This window comes from Peromyscus eremicus, chromosome 20 (assembly GCF_949786415.1).
Source record: "Peromyscus eremicus chromosome 20, PerEre_H2_v1, whole genome shotgun sequence".
In the NCBI taxonomy this organism is placed as follows: Eukaryota; Metazoa; Chordata; class Mammalia; order Rodentia; family Cricetidae; genus Peromyscus; species Peromyscus eremicus.
The window spans coordinates 21188518-21209823 of record NC_081436.1 but is presented as its reverse complement, the minus strand read 5'-3'; the positions used below and the strand labels follow the sequence as shown (position 1 = coordinate 21209823).

At 51.5% G+C, this 21306-nt stretch overlaps 1 protein-coding gene across 1 annotated transcript; it reads left to right on the top strand.

The window, feature by feature from the left end:
* Nucleotides 1-1320: 1320 nt before the first annotated feature.
* Csdc2 (cold shock domain containing C2) lies at nt 1321-21156 on the top strand. Its single transcript, XM_059248002.1, has 6 exons — nt 1321-1386; nt 6686-6689; nt 8660-8853; nt 18204-18505; nt 18772-18894; nt 19280-21156. Exons 1-6 carry the CDS (start codon nt 1321-1323, stop codon nt 19440-19442), a joined length of 852 nt encoding a protein of 283 aa, XP_059103985.1. The 3' UTR covers nt 19443-21156.
* The last annotated feature ends 150 nt before the right edge of the window (nt 21157-21306 follow it).

The following is a 21306-nucleotide window of genomic DNA, read 5'->3' as shown; positions in this document are numbered from 1 at the left end:
CATCCTCCACTCAGCCTTCTGAGTAGTTGGGATCACACACACATAACAACAAGCTCAACTGCTTTTGTACTATCTTTTTCTTTAATTTTCTTTTTCTTTTCTTTCTTTTTTTTTTTTTTTGTTTGTTTGTTTGTTTGTTTTTTCGAGACAAGATTTCCCTGTGTAGCTTTGCAGCCTGTCCTGGAACTCGCTCTGCAGACCAGGCTGGCTCGAACTCATAGAGATCCATCCGCCTCTGCCTCCCCAGTGCTGGGATTAAAGGCGTGTGCCACCACCACCCTGCTTAATCTTAAAATCACATTTGTGTGTAGGCAAACACATGCTATGGTGTAGATGTGGAGGTCAAAAGACAACTTACAGGGTAAGTTCTCTCCTTCTATCACCTGGGTCTTGGGGATTGAACTCAAGCTCTCAGGCTTGGTGACAAATACTTTTACCCTCTAAACCATCTAGCTGACCCTGTCTAATTTTTTTTTTTTTTTTTTTTTTTAAAGATTTATTTATTTATTATGTATACAGTATTCTGCCTGCACATATGTCTGCAGGCCAGAAGAGGGCACCAGATCTCATTACAGATGGTTGTGAGCCACCATGTGGTTGCTGGGAATTGAACTCAGGACCTCTGGAAGAGCAGTCGGTGATCTTAACCTCTGAGCCATCTCTCCAGCCCCCATGTCTAATTTTTTAAACATTTTAAAATTACACTTTTATTTGTGTGCGCACACATGCCTTGGGTTAAACTGGGTAAAGGGCACAGTTACACATCAGCTCGGTGCACAATGGGTCTGAAGGGCTGGAGAGGGCAGGAAGACTAGAAAAAAGGATTATCTGTGGCCTTGGGTGGAGGAGGAGGAGCAGAGATGGCAGGAGACAGCAGAGTTGGTCAGAGCGAGGAGGCGTTAGGCGCTAGGAGATGGACAGCTTAGTTTCAGGGGCAGAAGTGGGTAAATCAATGCCTGAGGGCTTCAGCTATTAGCTGGATGGGAGGCTAAAACAGGGGTGAGTGAGTAGGGGGGCAGGGGGGCAGGGGACAGGATGATGAGCTTCAGAGCCCAGGGTTTCAGAACCCAAGCCTCTTTTGTGGGATTCAGCTCAATAATTTGTTGGCACAAAGTTTTGGTCTACACTTTGGCTTAAGAAAAAAAAAAGATCTGGCCTCTTTACTAACTCTCTGCCTTGCTCCATGGATGGTTGAAATGGTTTACTGAATACAAATGACCCAGTCTACAAGCTCCCTGGCAGCAGAGGACCATTGTATGGCTTCTCTCCACAACATCCGGGCCTAGATCAGTGCCTGGCATATGGCCAGGACTTGAAAACATGGCTCATTTCAATGAACAAAAGGGCAACAGAATTGTGGTCGCCAAGAGGAAAAGAGTGAAGGAGGTAAAAAGCTGGGAACAAGCCTGTGTGTGAAAAGAGTCTAGTGGAGAGGCGCAGGGCATGGCACTCCCACGACACAGCACAGGAACTGGGCACTGGTGGCCAGGACGGTGCAGCTCCGGGTGCCCCGCACTGCCCTGCCGAACAGCACTAATGACAGAAATGGTTTCAAAGGCGTCTGTAGCTGAACAAGCTGGAGCACACTTAGAATCCTGGCCATGGAGAGAATGAGGCCAGGGGACCAAAAGTTCAAGGCCAAACTGGGCTACATGAGACCTTATTTTTAAAACGAAAGACAGACTGTCCTTAAAAGCAATATTGAGGAAAAGAAAAGACATATATCTTTTAACAGAAAGCTGTAAAGCCACAGAAAAGAAGGATGATTATTGCTGTGGAATGGCATTCGAGATTGATTGTGAAATCTAAAATCGCAGGAATCGTAATGGAGCATGCCTGTAGCCTTTACAATTCTGGGGCCTGATTCAGGAGCATCACTTGTGACTAGGAGTTCAAGGCTAGCTAAGGTAATATAACAGGCATGACTGTACCAAAAGAAAGTTAAAATTTGGGCATGGTGGCACATGTCTTTAATCCCAGCACTTGGGAGGCAGAGACAGGAGGATCTCTGTGAATGTGGGACCAGCTTGGTCTACAGAGTAAGTTCTAGGAGAGGGATTACATAGAGAGATCCTGTCTCAGAAAATAAAAAAGCCAAATACTCAGTGATGTTGCCTATTTATAATATCAGCAATTAAAACACAGAAGCAAGCCGGGTGGTGGTGGTGCACACCTTTAATCCCAGCACTCGGGAGGCAGAGCCAGGCAGATCTCTGTGAGTTCGAGGCCAGCCTGGTCTACAGAGCAAGATCCAGGATAGGCACCAAAACTACACAGAGAAACCCTGTCTCGGGAAAAAAACAAAAACAAAAACAAAAAACACAGAAGCTTGAGGACTAGGGAGTCAAAGTCATCTCCAGTGCAGTTGGTTAGCTTGAGGATAGCACACTTGACATGACACCCCACATCAAAATAACAAAACAAAAACCAAAAGAGCAGTTACGGTTTTGTTTCTTCCCCACATCTTAAACTGCACCCCCCCCCCCCAGCCTCTTCCCTTTCAGCAAGTGCTCCATTTTTTGGTTCCCTCTACCAGCAGAGGGAACTGCTTGAATGGGCCCACAACCTTGCTGTTTCCAGGTCCTTTCTTCTGATGTTTTTTTAATAGGCTTTATTAAAGCCTATTAAAGGGCCAAGCTGGCCCTGAAACCACTGTGAAGCTGAGGCTGGCCTTGAACTCCTGGTTCTTCTTTGTCCACTTCTCAGGTGCTGGGATTAGAGGCATGCACCATCAAGCCCATGTTAAGATACTCACTCTGGAGCCAGATGTGGTTTTACATTCTTATGATCTCATCTATCAGGAGGTGGAGGTTGGAGGGAGTGTGAGACCAACTTGAGCTACAATTGTGAGGCCCTCAAAAAAAAAATTTCCGCCGGGCGGTGGTGGCGCATGCCTTTAATCCCAGCACTCGGGAGGCAGAGCCAGGCGGATCTCTGTGAGTTCGAGGCCAGCCTGGGCTACCAAGTGAGTTCCAGGAAAAAGGCACAAAGCTACACAGAGAAACCCTGTCTCCACAAACAAAAACAAAAAAAAAAAATTTCCACTCTTGCTGGAATGAGGCTCTTGGTTGGGCCCATGCTGGGCATGTTTGAGGCCCTGGGTCCTATCCCAGTTAATCTCAAAGATGCAAGGAGAAAAACCGACCCAAATCATCATGGCCAATTTAATTAAAGCAAGCAATAAATTAAAGTAAGCTCAACCAGTGGTACATGCCTTTAATCCAGCACCTGGGAGGCAGAGGCAGGTGGATTTCTGTGAGTTTGAGGCTGGCCTGGTCTACAGAGCGAGTTCCAGGACAGCCAAGGCTACACAAAGAAACCCTATCTTGAGAAAGAAAAAAAAATTAAAGTAAGCTTTTTTTTTATTCATGTACATTGGCTGCCTCTCCCTAAGGTGAGGTTGAAGAGATCAGCATTGGACATGGAGAAGGGAAGAGCTTTTACAGCCCAGAGATAGGGGTTTCCAAATGGGGATTTAGCAGGCAAACAGTCGGTCGGGGTTAAAGGAGCAGGGTGAAACAAGGTGGTCATAGCAGGGTAGTTATAACAACAGGTGGTCATAACAACCTTTTGAAACAAAGACATGATTGCCATTCCTGGAACAGGCAGTACAGAACCATCTGTAGTTAAGGTTACAGGTGGGGCATAGCCCAGTTCTTGAGAAACAGAGATTTAATCATAAACAGGAATGAGCCTAGTTTATCTTTAGGTTAAGATGGCATTCAAGCCTAAAACTGGCAGCGCAAGTAATAAAATAAACTCTCAGTCTTCCTGTCTGGACCCCTTAGTGCTTTGTCACTCTTGGAGGGGAGCCAGCCCGGAGCTTACCTGACCTCATAGTATGTTAGATCACAAGCCACCCAACACCCAGCCCCACTCCCTAGCCCACTTCCTGCTTACTAGTTCTCTGGGACATTTACTGCCTTCTAACATGGCGGCACATGGTTATTAGGTTGTTTTATTGCCTTCCCCCTACTGGACTGTCAGCTCTATGAAGATAGAGTTCCTGCTTTGTTGGCTGGATTCCCCAGTACCTGGAAAAGAGCCAGGCGAGGACTGTTTGCCACCATGCTGAGGACCTAAGTTTGATCCCAAGACCCACGTGCTGAAAGGAGAGAAGCAACTCTCCAAAACTGTCCTCTGACCTTCTCGAATGGGCCACAGGTGGGCACGCACGCACATACACATAAATACATACAATGCTTTTTCTTTAAGTGCTAGAAGAGAGCTTGTCTGGCAGAATAGTACTGAGATTGGTGGGGGTGGGGATTAGCTGGGGGCTGGGGGAGCCAAAAGAAGGGAGGTGCTAATTTACGAGGCAAAAATGTTAGCAGCGCAGGCTGGGGATGAGTCCCATGGCAGAGGAGATGGGTGCCCAGGGAATAAGAAGCCACTTCAAATGGACTGTGGCACAGCAGAAAGAGGAAGAATGTAATGGAGCCAGAACCTGTGTGGTTTTTTTCCCCTCCAAGAAAAGGTATGACTAGGTAGTTCAGGCTGTGCTCAGACTCCAGATTCTCCTCTTTCCCAAGTGCTGGGATGATAAGCATGCAGCGTCATGCCTTTTTGAACCCTGCATTTTGTTTTAAAGATTTGTTTATTTTGTGTATAAGGGTGTTTCGTTTTCATGTACATCTGCACACCAGCAGAGGGCACTGGATCTTTTGGTTTGTTTGTTTGTTTGTTTTGTTTTGTTTGAGACAGGGTTTCTTTGTTCAGTCTTGGTTGTCCTGGAACTAGTTCTGTAGACCAGGGTGTCCTCAACTCAGAGATCCACCTACATCTGCCTCTGCAGTGCTGGGATTAAAGGCATGCGCCACCACTACCCAGCTGGCACTGGATCTTATAGAACTACAGTTATAGACAGTTGTGAGCCACCATGGGGGTGCCAGGAATTGAACTGAGGACCTCTAGAAGAGCAGCCAGTGCTCTTCACGACACCGGGCCATCTCTCCAGCCCCCTGAATCCTGCAGTTTAATACCAGCTCCAGTATGGGCAAGTTTCTTGTTTTGTTTTCATTTGAGGCAGAGTCTCACTATGTAGCCCAGGCAGACCTGGAACTCACTGTGTAGACTCTTCTGACCTCAAACTGTAGGCAATTCTCCTGCCTCACCCTCCTGAGTGCTGGGATTACAGGTATGAGCCACTATACCTGGGTGGACAAGGTTTTTAACCTCTCCTTGCCTGAACTTCCTATCTTCTATTGGGTGTACAGACACCACAGCGGTCTGTGTGCATTGAAGGGTTAAATCAGTGGATGCCACGCTGGTCCAGGGCTGGCCCAGCCTTTGGTTGTAGCAGGAAATTAGAGTGAGGCTTTAATGGAGAGAGCTGCGATGCTGTTCGGCTCCGCCCACCTCTCCCTCGGCTTCTCCACCGTGGAGGAAGGCTTTCGAGGAGAAGAGCTTTTAAATGCTCAGCTGTTCACAAAAATAGCCTTCCCGTAGAGCCCCTGGATGCAAGCAGACGATTTCTTTGTTACTCAGCGGCTGGTGGGTGGGTGGGTGTGTCTCTGCTGCTCACTTCCTGAATGAACAGCTGTGCCCTCTCCGTGCGTGGGGGGATAATCACCACAATACTTCAAACCAGGGCCAGCCTCCTTCATTCACCGTGCCCTGATGCTGGCAGCCTCAGCTTGTGTTTACCAGTGTCAGAGACGGAAAAGAAACTGGACGCAAAGGGAGGGATCAAGACCTTGGCCGTGGCCTTAGCCTGGTCTGCAAAGGGCCAAATCCTAGCCTCCATTAAACTGGCCTTTGAGCATGGCTCCCACCCACCTCATGTCTCAGCTCCTAACACTGACTTCCTTCACTTTTCCTGCTGTATCAACCCCTTCCCATTGCTCTGCTGAAGGATCCTTCGGCCCACCTGAGCAGAGGGCCTCTCCCCACAACCGCTTTCTAGGCTCAGGCAAGCCTGGCTCATTCCTGGCACTGAGCTCAGAGAAATCCTCTCAGGCCACTCCCTTCCACTGAATCCATCACTCCGTTCAAAGCCACTGGAAAGACAGCTGGCCTGGGCACCAATATCCCAACCAGGTCTGGTCACTGGTTCTGTTGGGCCAGACCTTGTCTCAAAAGATGCAGAAATTAGTTTCTTCAAGATTTATTTATTTCTGTTCTTTATGTATGTGTGAGTGCTCTGTTTGCATGTATACAAATAACAGAAAAGAGCATCAGACACAAGAAGCCATCAGATCCCACTATAAATGGTTGTGAATCACCACGTGTTGCTGGGAATTGAACTCAGAACCTCTGGAAGAGCAGCCAGTGCTCTTAGCCACTAAGCCATCTCTCCAACCCCTTGGAAAAAAAGACAAAGAAGGAAGTGGGGAACCAAAAGGGAGAGGAAGGCCCCTCAGTGTGGGGCAGCGGGACAGCCCCCAATCTCTCCTGGATTGTCACGACTGAGCCAGGCAGTGGTGGTGCACGCCTTTAATCCCAGCACTTAGGAGGCAGAGGCAGGTGGATCTTTGTGAGTTCGAGGTCAGTCTGGAATACAAAGGGAGTTTCAGGCCAGCCAGGGCTCTCTAGTATGACCCTGCCTAAAACCAAAGCAAACCAAACAAACCAAAAAACCACCACCACAACAAAATCATTTCCTGACATGTGATATGCATGGTGTTGCATTCCACACCCCTATAACCAGGTGACTAACACAGGCTGACCCCCCTTTCCTCTCTAGTACGGTAAGGACTACAAAAATAAGTGAATCTGCTGCTATACACAGTGTATAAAAAAGGACAATGCACACTTTCTGGCACAGAAGAACCATCAGTGCACCTTGGCTACTCTTTTTTTTTTTTTTTTTTTACTGTACATTCTTTTTTTTTTTTTTTTTTTTTGGTTTTTCGAGACAGGGTTTCTCTGTGTAGCTTTGCGCCTTTCCTGGAACTCACTTGGTAGCCCAGGCTGGCCTCGAACTCACAGAGATCCGCCTGGCTCTGCCTCCCGAGTGCTGGGATTACAGGCGTGCGCCACCACCGCCCGGCTTACTGTACATTCTTGATTTATCTGGGTTTTGTTTTCTGAACACAGAACATGCTTCTGGATTGGCAGTTAAGTCCCCATGTCAGTGTGATCTGTCCAGATATTTGTGGCCAGAATTAGTGCAAACATTTGGCTGCTCTTACTAGTCTTCGTTTTATTTTTCTTATCTTCCCTTTCCATCTTTTTATCTTTACTCTGGTGTTTGTTTGTCTGCTTGAGCTTTTTTAAAAATCATTTTTATCTATGTGTACGTATGTGTGTCTCTGTGAGTATCTGCCACATGTGTGCTGATGAGTTGGATCCCCCCCGGAGCTGGACTTGCAGGCAGCGCTAACCCATAGTACATGGCTGCTGGGAACCACACAGGTCCCCTGGAAGAGCATCTGAACTACTGAGCCCTGCCTTGTTTGTTTTTGCTTGGTTTTGATGGACATGGGTGCTTATCATAGACTCTAGGCTGACCTCAAACTCACGGCAGTCCTCAGCCTCAGCCTCCTTCGTGCTGGGATCACAGGTATGTACCAGTATGTCTGTTGGTGGTGTTTGTTTGTTTGAGACAGGGTCTCTCTAGGTGGCCCAGGGTAGACTCAAACTTGTAATCTTTCAGCCTCACCCTCCCAAGGGCTGGGATTTATCGGTCTGTGCCAGCTCCAGGGCCTCTCCTTGTGACTCAGTAGTACTAAATTGACACCAGAGAAGACTTCTTTCTAAGCTGAAGTTGAGGAGAGGCAACAGGAAGGAGGCAGAGAAGTCCCTTTATGGATGCCTCTTGCAGCCTGGCCCTGAGCTCATAGACAATTGAGCCTTAGCTCAACTAATCCTCTTGGGGAGGACTAGAGTTCTAAAGGAGTTGCCTAGGGTCTGAGGGTCAAATCCAGGACTGTCTGAAGAGAGACCCCAGAACTAAACTGCTTGGACTCAATCTGCTGAGTCTGGTCCCCTCTTCTAGGAGGCTCCCTGACGCTGTGTGTGTGTGTGTGTGTGTGTGTGTGTGTGTAGGAAACAGAGAGACACTCATTACTCTTTTAGATTCCTCTTCCACTGGATTCAGTAGCCCCTCCCGAGAACCTTTGTATGCCAGAGAGATGTGACCACATTCTTCACTGGAGAGTTCAGATCCTCTGAGGGGACGGAGCTCAGCACCAGCTGCTGGGGTCAGTCTGAGACTGGGCGGAGGTAGGGGGTCGGGGGGTGGGTGGGTGGGAGGAGATGGAATGTCTTGGAGTCCCTAGGAACCTGGCTTATTCCTAGAGGGTCTCCCCCCTCCGCTGGCCCCCTCCCTTCTCCAGGACACATCCTCCAACCCTGTAGGACCTCCCAGTATGAACACACACGCACATAAGCATCCCTCTGCACCTCAACGTTCCTGCTGTCTCTAGCTCTTCCTCCTCTGCATTCATTTCCCAGCAGCTACCCTGACCTGGTGGGGCTAATTATACCTTGGTCCAGCAATAAAAGCCACTTTCCAAAACAGGAAGCCTTAAAGCTCAGAGCGACGACGACGCAGCCTAGCCACTCACTCACCCAGCACTCGCCTGGCTCAGGAGGTGATGTCTGGGCCAGAGAGGAGAGAGAGCCTAGTGTCCCTTTAAGCTGGGAGTACAAATTCCCATCCTCTCCCAGTCCCTCCTCCAGCACATCCTGACGTCAGCAGGAAGGCGTGTGTGAGTGAGTGAGGGGCCGAGGTGCCTCCTGCACACACCACACACACACACACACACACACACACACACACACACACACACACACACGCCACCACGGAGTGCATCATCCAGACGTGACCCTTGCCAGCCAGCTCCACGGTCCAGAGATAGGTGCTGCCCACTACAGGAGGCAGTGCCTGGCCCCAGCTGCCAGGGCGAGGTAAGGGGCAGCCCGGGGGACCTGAGGGAAGCTTGCGATGGAAACTGTGGCAGAGGCAGGGGCGAGGGCGGTGGGTACCAAGAAAGGGTGTGTGGAGTGAGGCTGGAAAGGTCGCAGCTGGACCAGCCCCAGCTCTGCTCAGAGGATACTCGGGATGCGGAGGAGCCCACCGCCCTTCCTTTCTCTCCCCTTGACCCTTGAGAAAAGCCGAGGCAGGCGGAGTGGCTCCCTCGCGTCTGAATGCGTGTGAATGCCTGTGTCTGGGACTCTGTCTGGGTTCAGAGGCAGATAACTGCAGCTTCCTGCCAAGCCGCAGCCTCCAGTCTGGGGACTGAGGGAGGGAAAGCCATGGCTCCTTCCAGACCCTGAAAGGCCAGTCCGGAGCACTGCTGGATCTTGCCCCTGGAATCTGCATTGAGGCCAGGGCAGAGGAGAGAGACCGCCCGAGGCAGGCAAGGGTCCCAGAGCAGCTGTCTCCTCCTCACTCTATTTTCCCCGAGTATGGCAGAGATAATTGTGTCAACTGGCTGGAGGGATGGCCCCGGGTTATTTTTGCCTTTATGCCACCCCACTGAGTCCTTGCTCCCCCCTGCATGCTCGCTGGGCTAGCTCTGACCTCCCCTTTTGCCTGGGTACAGCCCACTGTAGGGCAGGGGTGACAGGCCGGCTGGGCCACCCTTGCTGTGGGATGCAAGGACTCAGGTTGGCCTGGGCTGGCATCGAGTCCCTGAGTGGTCTGACCCTGACACAAGGAGACTGAGTGGAGATAAGGGGTGATGCTGGCACCCACAAGGAGACAGCAGGTTCCTGCCAGGCTGCGGGCTCTTCCCAAGGGGGAGGGGGACAGGAGTGAGAACAATAATAAATCCAGAGTGTGAACTGCTGCATCCGCTGGGGCTGGGGGAGGGGAGAAGGACGTGTGCCTGGCGGGGGGTGGGTACCCTCTCTGACAGCCTGGCACTGGTTGCCTGGATGCCATCCAGTCAGGGCCTTTCCCTGGGAAGGAAGATTTCCAGGCCTTGTGGGGCAGAGTGTGGGGGTAGGGAGGGGGCTCTTTCCCAAACCTGACTCCATCCCAGAGGTCTCTGGATGTGAGTGTTTGGATTCTGAGTCTCCTCCCATTCTTGCCCCACATTGCCTTGAAGTCTTCCCCCCAAACACCTCTTTTCCATCCTTGTCTCACTGGCCCCACCTTCAAAAAACACAAACAGTGCAAACAGAAGCCGGCAGCGAAGGGTCCCAGGAGAACACACCAGTTTGTCCCAGGCCTGGGGACAGACAGCTGAATGAGAGGTTTGAGATGCTTATTGGCTAGGGAGGGGGCTCCCTAGTGGCCCTCGAGGATCCAGAGGGATGGAAAGATGATGGAGTAGGGTTATTTGCCAGCCATCCAAAGACAGAGTGCCCCCACCCACCCTAAGTGCGCCCACCCTTTACAGGTGATACCCAGCAGAGGGTGCTCTGGACCTAACAGCTGGTCACAATCACTAGTCACAAGCTTGGTGTCCAGGTCCCAGAGCCCTGTGGGCAGACAGCTTGGGGGACACCCACAGTCAGGCGAGGGAGTGAAATCAGAGGTGGGGCCTGCACACCCCAGGAAACGATAGTGACAGGGCAGGGGATGACTTAACAGTGACCACACTGAGCATCCCCACTCTGCCACTAAGTGTGACTTTGGCCAGTATGATCCTCTCTGGGGGGTGGGTGGGGGGTACCCTGAATGGGAAGGTGACTTGCTTAGGCTCACACAGTCAGGGAGAGGTGGAGCTTGTCTATGAACTTGGTTCTAGGTGATATTCTGGCTCCCCTTCCCCGACTAATGCCAGAGAAGCCCAAAGCCTTAGGAACAACAGCCCCAGAGCTGCCGGGACATGTGACCAGGAGTTGAGTAGAGGGTCACTTAAGTAATTAGTCTTTAGTATTGGCTGGGACACCTTACACACACACACACACACACACACACACACACACACACACACACACTATGGAGGGAAAGGAAGGAATCAGGTTTAACTAGGTCACCTCCAGCTGCAAGGGCAGCGTTTGCCCTGATGTGTTTTAAGGAGTGTCTAAGGGAGGAGCTGGGCGAGGGAGGAGCCAGGTAGGGTGGTCTCAAGGTTATCGTCACCTTCCCAGGACCCAGCACCACGGACAAGACTAAGACATCCAACCAGCTCTTCCACCACCTACCTTGTGTTCCCTGCCTTTCTATTTTTAAACAGATGTACCCATTCCTCCCTAGTGGTGCCCCCATAATGGGGACTTGGGGCGGGGCGGGAACGCTTTTATTGGGGGAGTTGTTTTGAAGCCTCACAGAGTTGGTGAGTGATTCACCCAAGGTCATGGTCTGAGTCAGCACAACACCAGAAATAGAACCCCAAATCCTGGCTCCCCAGTTCTTCTTTGGCCCTGTACATCATTCTCTGGGGGAGGCTGGAGGTGGGGAAGTTTTGTCCAGGGAATTGAGGGGTTTTTCACCTTGCCTTGGCTGCACACCCCTCTTCCATACCTCTCCAGGGCTCAAGAGGGCTGCTGGGCCAGCTGGGTGACTTCAGTGAGTCTCTTCACCCTTCTGGGCCTCGGTTTACTCTTCTGAGGAATGGGTACGTTGGTGGTAATTACTATTTAGGCTTCTTATGAGGCACAACTGGTACAGGAGCCTGACAGGTGGCAGAGACTTGCGGCACGAAGTCTAGCCCGGGAGTCTCAAATTCTACATTAGATGGGGACCCTCTATGGCCAAGGCTGCCTCTGCTGTGTATACTGCCCCAGTGTTTCTCAATCAGTTTGAGAGTGTGAGAGACAGAGTGTGAGTGTGTGTTGCTTGTGTGCGTGTGTGGGTAGATTTTGTAGGACATGGGTTGGGAATCGCCTCTTTGTGTATGCCCACGTGAGTATTTAACCTCAGAGGAGAGGTGGACTGGCCTTCATTGGTCGTCTGGATCAGCAATGATTCATGTGTCTAGGGATAAAGGTGAAGCCCAGAGAGTGAGTGACAGCTGCCTGTCCCAGGTCACACAGTGTGGATGGTGGAGCCGCTTGCTTTCACTGAGGCGCCCACACTGAAGGGGGATCCTCACTGTCAAGATATCCACTTGTACCCCAGTTTTTAGGAGGGAGGGTCTGAGAATTGGAGCCAAGTTCCAGCTGGCTCTAGTCACCTCTTGCCAGGGCTGACTCACCGTCCTGAGTGCCATGGTCCCGTGACACTGCATCACACCTTAGGTTAGCTCCAAACAGTCCTGAGGGATTTTTGGCTTTGCCTCTCTGGTCCCACCACTGCAGAAGTAGTCTGTTAGTTAGGTTTTCATGCGGGGGAATAGAGAGCCATGTGGTGGGCCAGAGCCACCGTGCATGGCCAAGGACATGCCTGTTCCTGGTGGGTCATGTTCTGGATCTCACATTGCCCGGCTTGGATGAGGTCCTGGGTTTTATCCCCAGTCCCGCATAGACTAGGTGTGATGATGATACCTATAATAACCCAGAAGATTAGGAGTTCGAGGCTAGACTTGACTACTTAAGACCTGCTTCAGTCTCCAGTACCCCAAGAAATAAACAAATGTAAAACAAAACACCAAACCAAAACAACCCAAAAGGCTTTTTGCATAGCGTGCTGGCATCCAAACAATGAAAGCCTTGATGCTACTTGTCTCTTCCTGCATCAATATTCTGGAGACAGAGTCCGGGCTGGAGGCTGGCTCTGCATTTTCTTCTCATCTCCCTGGGCTCTCTAGGTGTCATATAGCTTTTCCAACTCAGGTCCCTTTCTGGTCCCAGAGAGGGTAGAGCCCCGACCGACGAGCAGTAGCAAACCAGAGCATCACTGCTCAAGCCTGTATCCCAGTACTCAGAGGGTCCAAAGTTCATCCTTGGTCATAGGACTGCATGTTGAGGAGCTGGAGCAATGGATCATCCACTAAAAGCACTTGCTGCTCTTGTAGGGGACTAGAGTCTGTAACTCTAGCTCCAAGGGAATCTGATGCCCCCTTCTGGCCTTTGTGGATACTGCACACATATATGCACATTAACATGTACATACAAAATAAACAAATACAATTTAAAATATTTATTTATTTGTTTACTTATGGCTTTTCAGGACAGGGTTTCTCTGTGTAGCCCCTGCCTGTCCTGGAATAAGCTAAGTAGACCAGGCTGGCCTCAAACTCAGAGATCTACCTGCCCTAGGCCTCCCAAGTGCTGGGATTACAGATGTGCTCCACCACTGCCCAACTTAAAAAAAAAAAAATCTTAAATAAAAAGAAGAAGAAAAAGACTACAAATTAGTTCAAGGCCAGCATGGACTACACAAAAACCTGGTCTGGAAAGAAAGGGGTGGGGCACGGGAGAGAAGACTCACCAGTTAAGAGAGGTTGCTGCTCTTCCAGAGGACCCGAGCTCCTAGTGTCCTCTTCTGCACTCTGTAGACGTCTGCTCTTATGCATGACATGCATACAAATACGCACATATATACATGTAATTAAAAATAATAAAATATTTTTTTAAGATGTATTTATTATGTATACAGAAGAGGGCACCAGATCTCATTACAGATGGTTGTAAGCCACCATGTGGGTGCTGGGAATTGAACTCAGGACCTCTGGAAGAGCAGTCGGTGCTCTTAAACCTCTGAGCCATCTCTCCAGCCCAATAAAATAACTTTTTTGGTTGTTTTGAGACATGATTTCTCTGTGTAGCCCTGACTGTCCTGGAACTCACTCTGTAGACCAGGCTGTTCTTGAACTCAGAGATCTGCCTGCCTCTGCCTCTAGGGTGCTGGGATCAAAGGTGTGTGCCACCACCAACCAGCCAATAAAATTAAAAAAAATTTTTTTAATTTTTTGGAACAAGGTTTCTCTGTGTAATAGTCTTAGCTGTCCTGGTACTCGCTTTGTGGACCTGGCTGGCCTCAAACTCACAGAGATTCCCCCAGCCTCTACCTCCCAAATGCTGGGATTAAAGGCATGTACCACCACCACCCAGCAAAATAAATCTTAAAAAAGAAAAAGTAACAGTAGCCAGGCATTGTGGAGCAGGCCTATAATCCCAGGACATGAGAGGCTGAGGCAGAAGGATTGTAAATTCTAGTCCAGTTTGGGTTACGTCGGAAGTTCCAGGACAACTGGTATAGTGAGATCCTAACCCTCCCCAACTCCAAATACAAAAAGCAAAAGGGGGCCTGGGGATAGCTCGGTGAATAAAGGAACTGACATGCAAACCGACCTAGTTTGATTCCCAGCACCCCTGTAAAAAGCCAAGCCCATCAGAATACCTCTGTAACCCAGCATGGAGAGTAGAGGCAGGGGGATTCCTGAAGTTCACTGGCCAGCAGGCTACCCTATCTGTGAGCTCTGGACTGAGAGAGCAACACTGTTTTGAAAAACAAAGGGGGGGGGGGCTGGAGAGATGGCTCAGTGGTTAAGAGCATTGACTGCTCTTCCAAAGGTCCTGAGTTCAATTCCCAGCAACCACATGGTGGCTCACAACCACTTGTGATGATATCTGGTGCCCTCTTCTGGCCTGCAGGGACACATGCAGGCAGAATACCGTATACATAATAAATAAATAAATCAAAAAAAACAAACAAACAAAGGGGAGAGCAATAGAGGAAGACATTCAACATGAACCTGTGGCCACCACACCCATGCACACACATCATGTGAAACACACACACACGTGCACACACACACACACACACACACACACACACTTACCATTTCAAAGTCCCAGATTCAGTCTGTCCTGGTTTGGATGTTTGCCTCAGACACTGTGCCCTTGATTGATTTAACCTGAGCCTCAGTTTTCTTGTCTGTAAAGTGGGGTAATAATATTAGCCCTTAAGGGACGCTGCAGGAATTAAACCAAGGAAAGTGAGCTGTGGGGCAAGGAAGCCAGCCAGGAGCAGAGGAACAGTCCTTAAGGGAGGGAGGGGAATAGAGGGGACTGGTCTAGCACCTTCAGTCAGGAAGGAGCCCTATCTGTAAGGAACTGATTCCCCCAGGTGCAGCACCTGCGTGGCACCCCCACATTTACCTCAGAAGAGCCCCTGAGGAGGGAGGGCCTATTCTCATTCAGCTCCTTAGCTGGGTCGCTGAGGCCAGGCTTGGGAGAAGCTTCTTGATGTAGAAACCGCCTCTAGCCAGCTCCAGCCCTCTCAGCCTAGGTGAAGAGCCCTGGGAAGGCTTGCTTGCTCTTTCTGTTGCTCCCGAGGGCCGCCCCTGCCCCCTGCGGCTGCCTCTTCCGGAGCTCTCCCGGGTGGCAGTGTGTGTGACCTTCCCTTCTCACCGGCAGCTCAGCATGCTGCCCACAGCCCCCAGCGACCATCACCTGGCTGGTGGAGCAGTCCTCCTCAGCCTCTGCATCTCCTTGGTAACCACAGTGGCTCCTCCTATCCCATCCCCCAGTGACCTCCCGTAACCGGCGGCCACTGCACTGCCCAGCACACCGCCAGGTCTTGGGAAACTGTAGTGGGAAGGTCCAGTGGCCCTAGTTCCCACCGAGGAAGCAGGGATGTCTCCTCTACTGTCTCCCTCACCAGGAGGGAACCCAGGGCCTGGGACCAGGGCTTCTCCGGCTGGGTGATCCTGGGGACTTTGGTGCTTGCCTTATCTCTGGCAACAGCTTTATTGAGATTCAGTTCACATATTGTGCAGTTTATTTACTTGGAATCGGGGTGGAGCTCAGTGGTAGAGAGCTTGCCTAGTTGGCAACCATGCCCAGCATCAGAAAAAAAAAAAAAAAAAAAAATCACAAAGCTCAGTGGATTCACCGACTGTCACCACAGTGCTTACCGAATAAACGTTTTTTAGTAGTCAGCACCCTAAAAGAAATGACCTATCATTAGTCACCACCGCCACCCGCCACCCCGGCCCCGTGACAGCAAATCCACCTGATGTGTGCTATTGTAGATGCTTTTTCTGAGGTGTTCTCAAGGTTCATTGTGTGGTGACCGGAAGCAGTATTTCATCCCTGCTTAGGAGCCACATTCTGCTCTCTGCCTGGTAGAGAGCAGGCTATTAGCTTTCCCTTTCTTTATCTGCCCCTGGGGTGTTCGGTGGGTGGTAGAAGTTGTGACTGTTGTGAACAGCACTACTGTCAATATTCATGTGCGAGTTTCTTTTTTTGTGTATGAGTGTATGAGTGTGCGCACACCGAGTGCGTGAAGTACCCTTTAGAACCAGAAGAGGGCATCAGATCCCTGGAACTGGAGTTACAGACAGTCTGAGCCACTGTGTGGGTGCTGGAAACAATCTGGGGGCCTCTGCAAGAGCACTACGTCGTGTTCTGTACTTAAAGTAGCTGACCTTTGAGCCAATCTTCTCCACGCCTTTAATCCCAGCACTCAGGAGGCAGAGGTAGACAGATCTCTGAGTTCGAGGCCAGCCTGGGCTACAGAGTGAGTTCCAGGACAGTGAGGGCTACACAGGGAAACCCTGTCTTGGTAAACCAAACAAACAAACAAAACGACTAAGAGCTAGAGATACAGCTCAGTGGCAGTTTAATCCCTAGCACAAAAGCAGACTTTTTTTTTTTTTCTTAAATGAGGACACAGTGAAGGAATAAAGGGTTGGGGCAGTGGGGACTCTGCCCTGCTCCTGTCTTTGTGACTGTAGCTAAAGAAGGGCCTTCCTATTACAGGCTCAGCCAAGATTCAGGATGACCAGGGAGAGGGGCCGGGTCATCAGTCCCATTTCACAGATGAGGAAACTGAGGCCCAAGGTCAGCAGCTCTGAGGTCTCCTGGCCCTGAGGTCCTGCCAGGTCCTGCAGGCCACGTGTCTCTCCCCACGTCACTACAGTGGCATCTCTTAGGCTCCATGACTCTGAAGCTCTTGAGGAAGAGTAGGTGGAACATGCAAAGAGTTATAGTCTTTTCCTCAGTAGAGGTACATTTTCCCAAGGTCTTCAAGGTCGACGGGCCCTAAGATGTCACAATGGAAGACAATGAAATAACTCACAAAAGACTTTTTTTTTGTAAATAGTAGCACTGGTCAAGAAACGAGATCAGTATCTACTGATGCTCACAGGCACAAACTATCACTGAACCCTCAGCAGATACCTAGGGAATTACCAGTCTCCTCTAGGGATCTGGCCTGTTCCCTTACCCCCACCCCACCCTACTTGACGGGGATAGACCCCAGGGCTCTGAGCATGCTAAGAAAGTGCTCTCCCACTGAGCCGCAGCCCCGGCCCTTCAACCTCATTTTGAGAGGCAGAAACTGGGTTAATGAAAAGGAGAGACCATGTTCCCCAGAGTTCACCATGTGCTCGCTGCTCCTGTTTGGGGGCCTATTGAATGGCGTTTGGGCCTCAGGGTAACCTCCCTAGAACACAGGAACCAGCATTACCCACAGTAGAGGGCAGGACATGACATCAAAGGTCCAGAGTATTGACTGAGGCCGGTCACGCTTCTTGTCAGGTGGGCACCATTGGGAGGTCACCAAATCATAGGTAAAAATCTGAACCCAGAGCTGTGTGTGAATTTGAAACCACTAAGGTGTACACCAAATCTTGGCCACCACACGTCCCACCTCCAGCTCCCTGAGTCACAGAACTGCAAACTGGAAGAACTAAGGATTCTTTGTTTGTTTTGTTTTGTTTTCTGAGACAGGGCTTCTCTGTGTAGCCCTGGCTGTCCTGGAACTCGTTTTCTGTAGACCAGGCTGGCCTCGAACTCACAGAGCTCCACCTGCCTCTGCCTCTTGAGTGCTGAGATTAAAGGTGTGAGCCACTGTGCCCACAGCTGCATTTAGGGATTCTAAAGTAGGGTCTGTTTTGTGTTGTGACACAGAGTCCCATATGGACGGGGCTGGCTTCAAGCTTACGGTGGAATCCAGAACAATCTGGAACCAGGATTATTAAACAGATGCGTCATCATGCCTGCCCTGTGTGTGTGTGTGTGTGTGTGTGTGTGTGTGTGTGTGTGTATGTGTGTGTGTTTTCTTTTTTGTTTTTTTGAGACAGGGTCTCTCTTCATAGTCCTAACTGTCTTGAAACTCACTCTGTAGCCCAGGCTGGCCTCGAATTCACAGAGATCCACCTGTCTCTGCCTCCAGAGTGCTGCGATTAAAGGTGTGCGCCACCACACCAGGCCCGTGCCTGGCTTTATGTGGTATTGGCTGACTACCAGTTGAGCTACTTCCCCAAGCCCTTCTTTTGTTTTGGTGGTTCGGCTTAAAGCCATAGCCTCAGAGGCGCTGAGCTATGTGATTATTTTGTCTTCCTGGTGAGGATACTGAGGCAGGGTGGGGCTGCGGGTGCCTTTGGGAGTGGCTGGCCTCAACAATCCCCTCAACTTGTGTCCAGTATCCAGAGCTGTTCCCTGGCTGCATTTCACTGTCTCTTCTCTTCTAGACGGAGTCCATAGCTGGTGAGGCCGCTGAGCAGGGCAAGGCCGGGCCCTGCCCGAAAGGACGCCAGAGTCCTTCACCGGCCCCTGTGCCCCAGAGCCCACCAGGCTCTCCCGCTGGCCCCACCATGACATCCGAGCCTACATCACCCCCAGTGGTCCCACCTCTCCATTCCCCCAAGTCTCCTGTCTGGCCCACGTTCCCCTTCCACAGGGAGGGCAGCCGGATCTGGGAACGCGGTGGTGGGATCGCTCCTCGGGACCTGCCCAGCCCTCTGCCTACCAAAAGGACCAGGACATACTCAGCGTGAGTACCTTCCCCTCCCCTAGGTCCTCTGAACTTTCTCCAGGCCAGGGCCAAGCCATGTAAGTCTAAACATCTGGATGGAGGGTGCTATTAGAGGGATGCTGACAAGGAACCAGATGTTCTTGTACTACACCGAGAGACACTGGGCAGACCGTCACCCCGCCCTGGGCCCCAGTCTTTGTTATCTGCCCCGTGGCAGTATTATTGGGGGCGGTCCAAGAACAGGCTCTCCAGGCCACAGCTCCAATCCCCTACCCTCTCCCCAGGACAGCTCGAGCCTCAGCTGGCCCCGTGTTCAAGGGCGTCTGTAAGCAGTTCTCACGCTCACAAGGCCATGGCTTCATCACCCCTGAGAATGGCTCCGAGGACATCTTCGTGCATGTTTCTGAGTGAGTCCTCTCTACTTCCGTTTCTGGTCGGGCCCTGCCCAAGTGTCCATCCAGTCTCACCGGACCCTCCCCTAGCGGCTGAGGTGGGTGTTCCTGCTCTGAGGAGTGCTAAGACAGGGTGAGCTGGGGTCAGTTAGGGATCAGCTGGCAGTCTCCAAAACCCTGGTAGTTACTGCTGAGGCCCTGGGGTCCTATGCTAAGAATAATGGGAGTCCTGAGAGCCAGACCTGCTCAGTCCCCAGAGGGATTTCCCAGATTGTTCTCTGACAGCTTAGAAAACGAGAGTTCTGCGAAGTTGGAGGGTCCCTGGTCTAGGGAGGCTAAGGGCCACAGTGCTCTCTGGGGACTGGTCTGCTGATGCAATCCTTCCCCTTCTGTCCACCAGCATCGAGGGGGAGTATGTCCCCGTGGAAGGCGATGAGGTGACCTACAAGATGTGTCCCATCCCACCCAAGAACCAGAAGTTTCAGGCCGTAGAGGTGGTGCTCACCCAGTTGGCCCCCCACACTCCCCACGAGACGTGGTCTGGCCAGGTTGTGGGATCCTAGGCAGGTGGGGGGGGTATCCCCACGTGGAGGCAGGCAGCAGCCAGCTCTGTGCTCCCAGTGTGCCGCTGACCAGCCCTTGGGTGTGCTCGTTTGTCTGTCTGTCCGTGCTTGTGGCCGTGAATGTGTGCTTCTACCCACCTGTGACCCACGACTTGTGTGATCCGGCCTAGGGCTGGATGGAGCACAGCCACCAGTCCTGTTTCTCCTTCCTCCGACCCTGCCACGGACACACAGGACCTTCTCGTCCTCCTGCCCACCTATCTATACACTGAGTCTCTGTGGGTCTGTGTCGTGTTCCTGAGAACCTAGGGAGACGCCTCTCCTATGAGCCTGTTCCTCATCCCTGTCCTCAGACCCACTCAGTCCGGGACCTACCCGTCTGCTTGTGCTCCCCGTCTCCTGTGCCGGACCTGGGTGTCTGCTCTGGCCTGGACCCTTCCTTTGAGGAGCCAGGCCTCTGAGTGCTTTGTAGGGGCCTCCAACTTTAGGAAGAGGGCAAAACACGGAGGGAGGTTCATGGCCAGCCCCTGCCATAACCTAGCTCATCTTCCGGACCCCATCCTTTTGGTGCCCCGGAGAGAACAGAGCCGAGAGCAGGAGGGAACGTAGGTGCTCCTGTTGTAGACCAGTCCTCTCTCCTCAGCCAGCAGGGGCTCTTTGGAATCCCATGGACCTACGTTCCTTCCCGAGCTGGGGGAGCCAAGCTCATTCCCTCCCTAAGGTGAGCTGGGGACATGGTTTCCTCCAGCTCGAGCAGGACCATCTTTTCCATCACGATGCACAAACTCTGTGGATACCCTGCCCAGTGCTGGCCATGACAGCAGTGGAGGATGCAGTGACGGACTGACATGTCACCTCAGGCAAGGCCAGGTCCAGGCACCCACAAGAATGGTCCTCAGCCAGGGAGACCACTGGCCTTGCCCCCCGCCCCCGCCGCCCCCAATTAGACCCTCTTCCCAAAGCTATACAACGGCTCCTGTAGATCCCTGACAGGTCAGTAGCTGAGCTGGCTCTTATCTCATCCATTCCTCAAGTGTGACTGTCCCTCTTACCTGGAGTCCCTTTGGGGCTAAGCTGTATCCCTTCTAGAGAGCCCATTCCCTAACATGAAGATTAGTGGGATCACAGGCTCAAGAAGGGCCTGCTACAACAGTGACCCTTATGAGACCCAGTCTGCAAGTAAAATGTGGGCCTAGATGTCCAGGACGAAGGGGTCAGTGATTGTCTAGGTGGCCTTGTAGTTCCGGGACCACAGGGTAGTTATTTGGGGTGTTTGTACCCCCACCTTGTCCTAGAACCCTTTGCAGAGGCCAGCAGCCTAGAACCTCACACTGGAAAAGATCTACCTACCTGACACCCCACTGTGAACTAGGCTTCTCCAGCAAGGCCTGTCCCTGGAGAACCGTCCTCTGCAAGCACGAGGACCTGAGTTCAAATCCCCAACATGCCTGTAACCCAGCACTGGGTGACAGAGACAGGCAGATCCTTGACAGGGAACTTGTTGGTACAGGTGGGCCCCAGGGCCACCGAGGCCTTCCTCCTGTGAGCAGGTCCTCTTCAGGCATCAGTCTGAGGCCGCCTGACTGGCAAGGGGCACCAGGCCTCCTCTCTACTCTTGGACCCTGCAGGACCGAGTCAGAAACCTCTCCACCCAGACCCCAGCCACGGACAACCCATTCCTTCTAACACTGGCAATAAACTGAACTGTGACCCACCCTGCCCCCGAGCTGCCTGTGTGTGAGGGTTCTTGGGGAAGGGGCTGAGGAAGGAAACGACATGTTGGCCGTGCCTGGGGCTCCAATGGATCAAAGACTTCCTGGGGCAAGCCCCTGTCCCTATGTTTCCTAGTCTGAAAGTGTGGCCC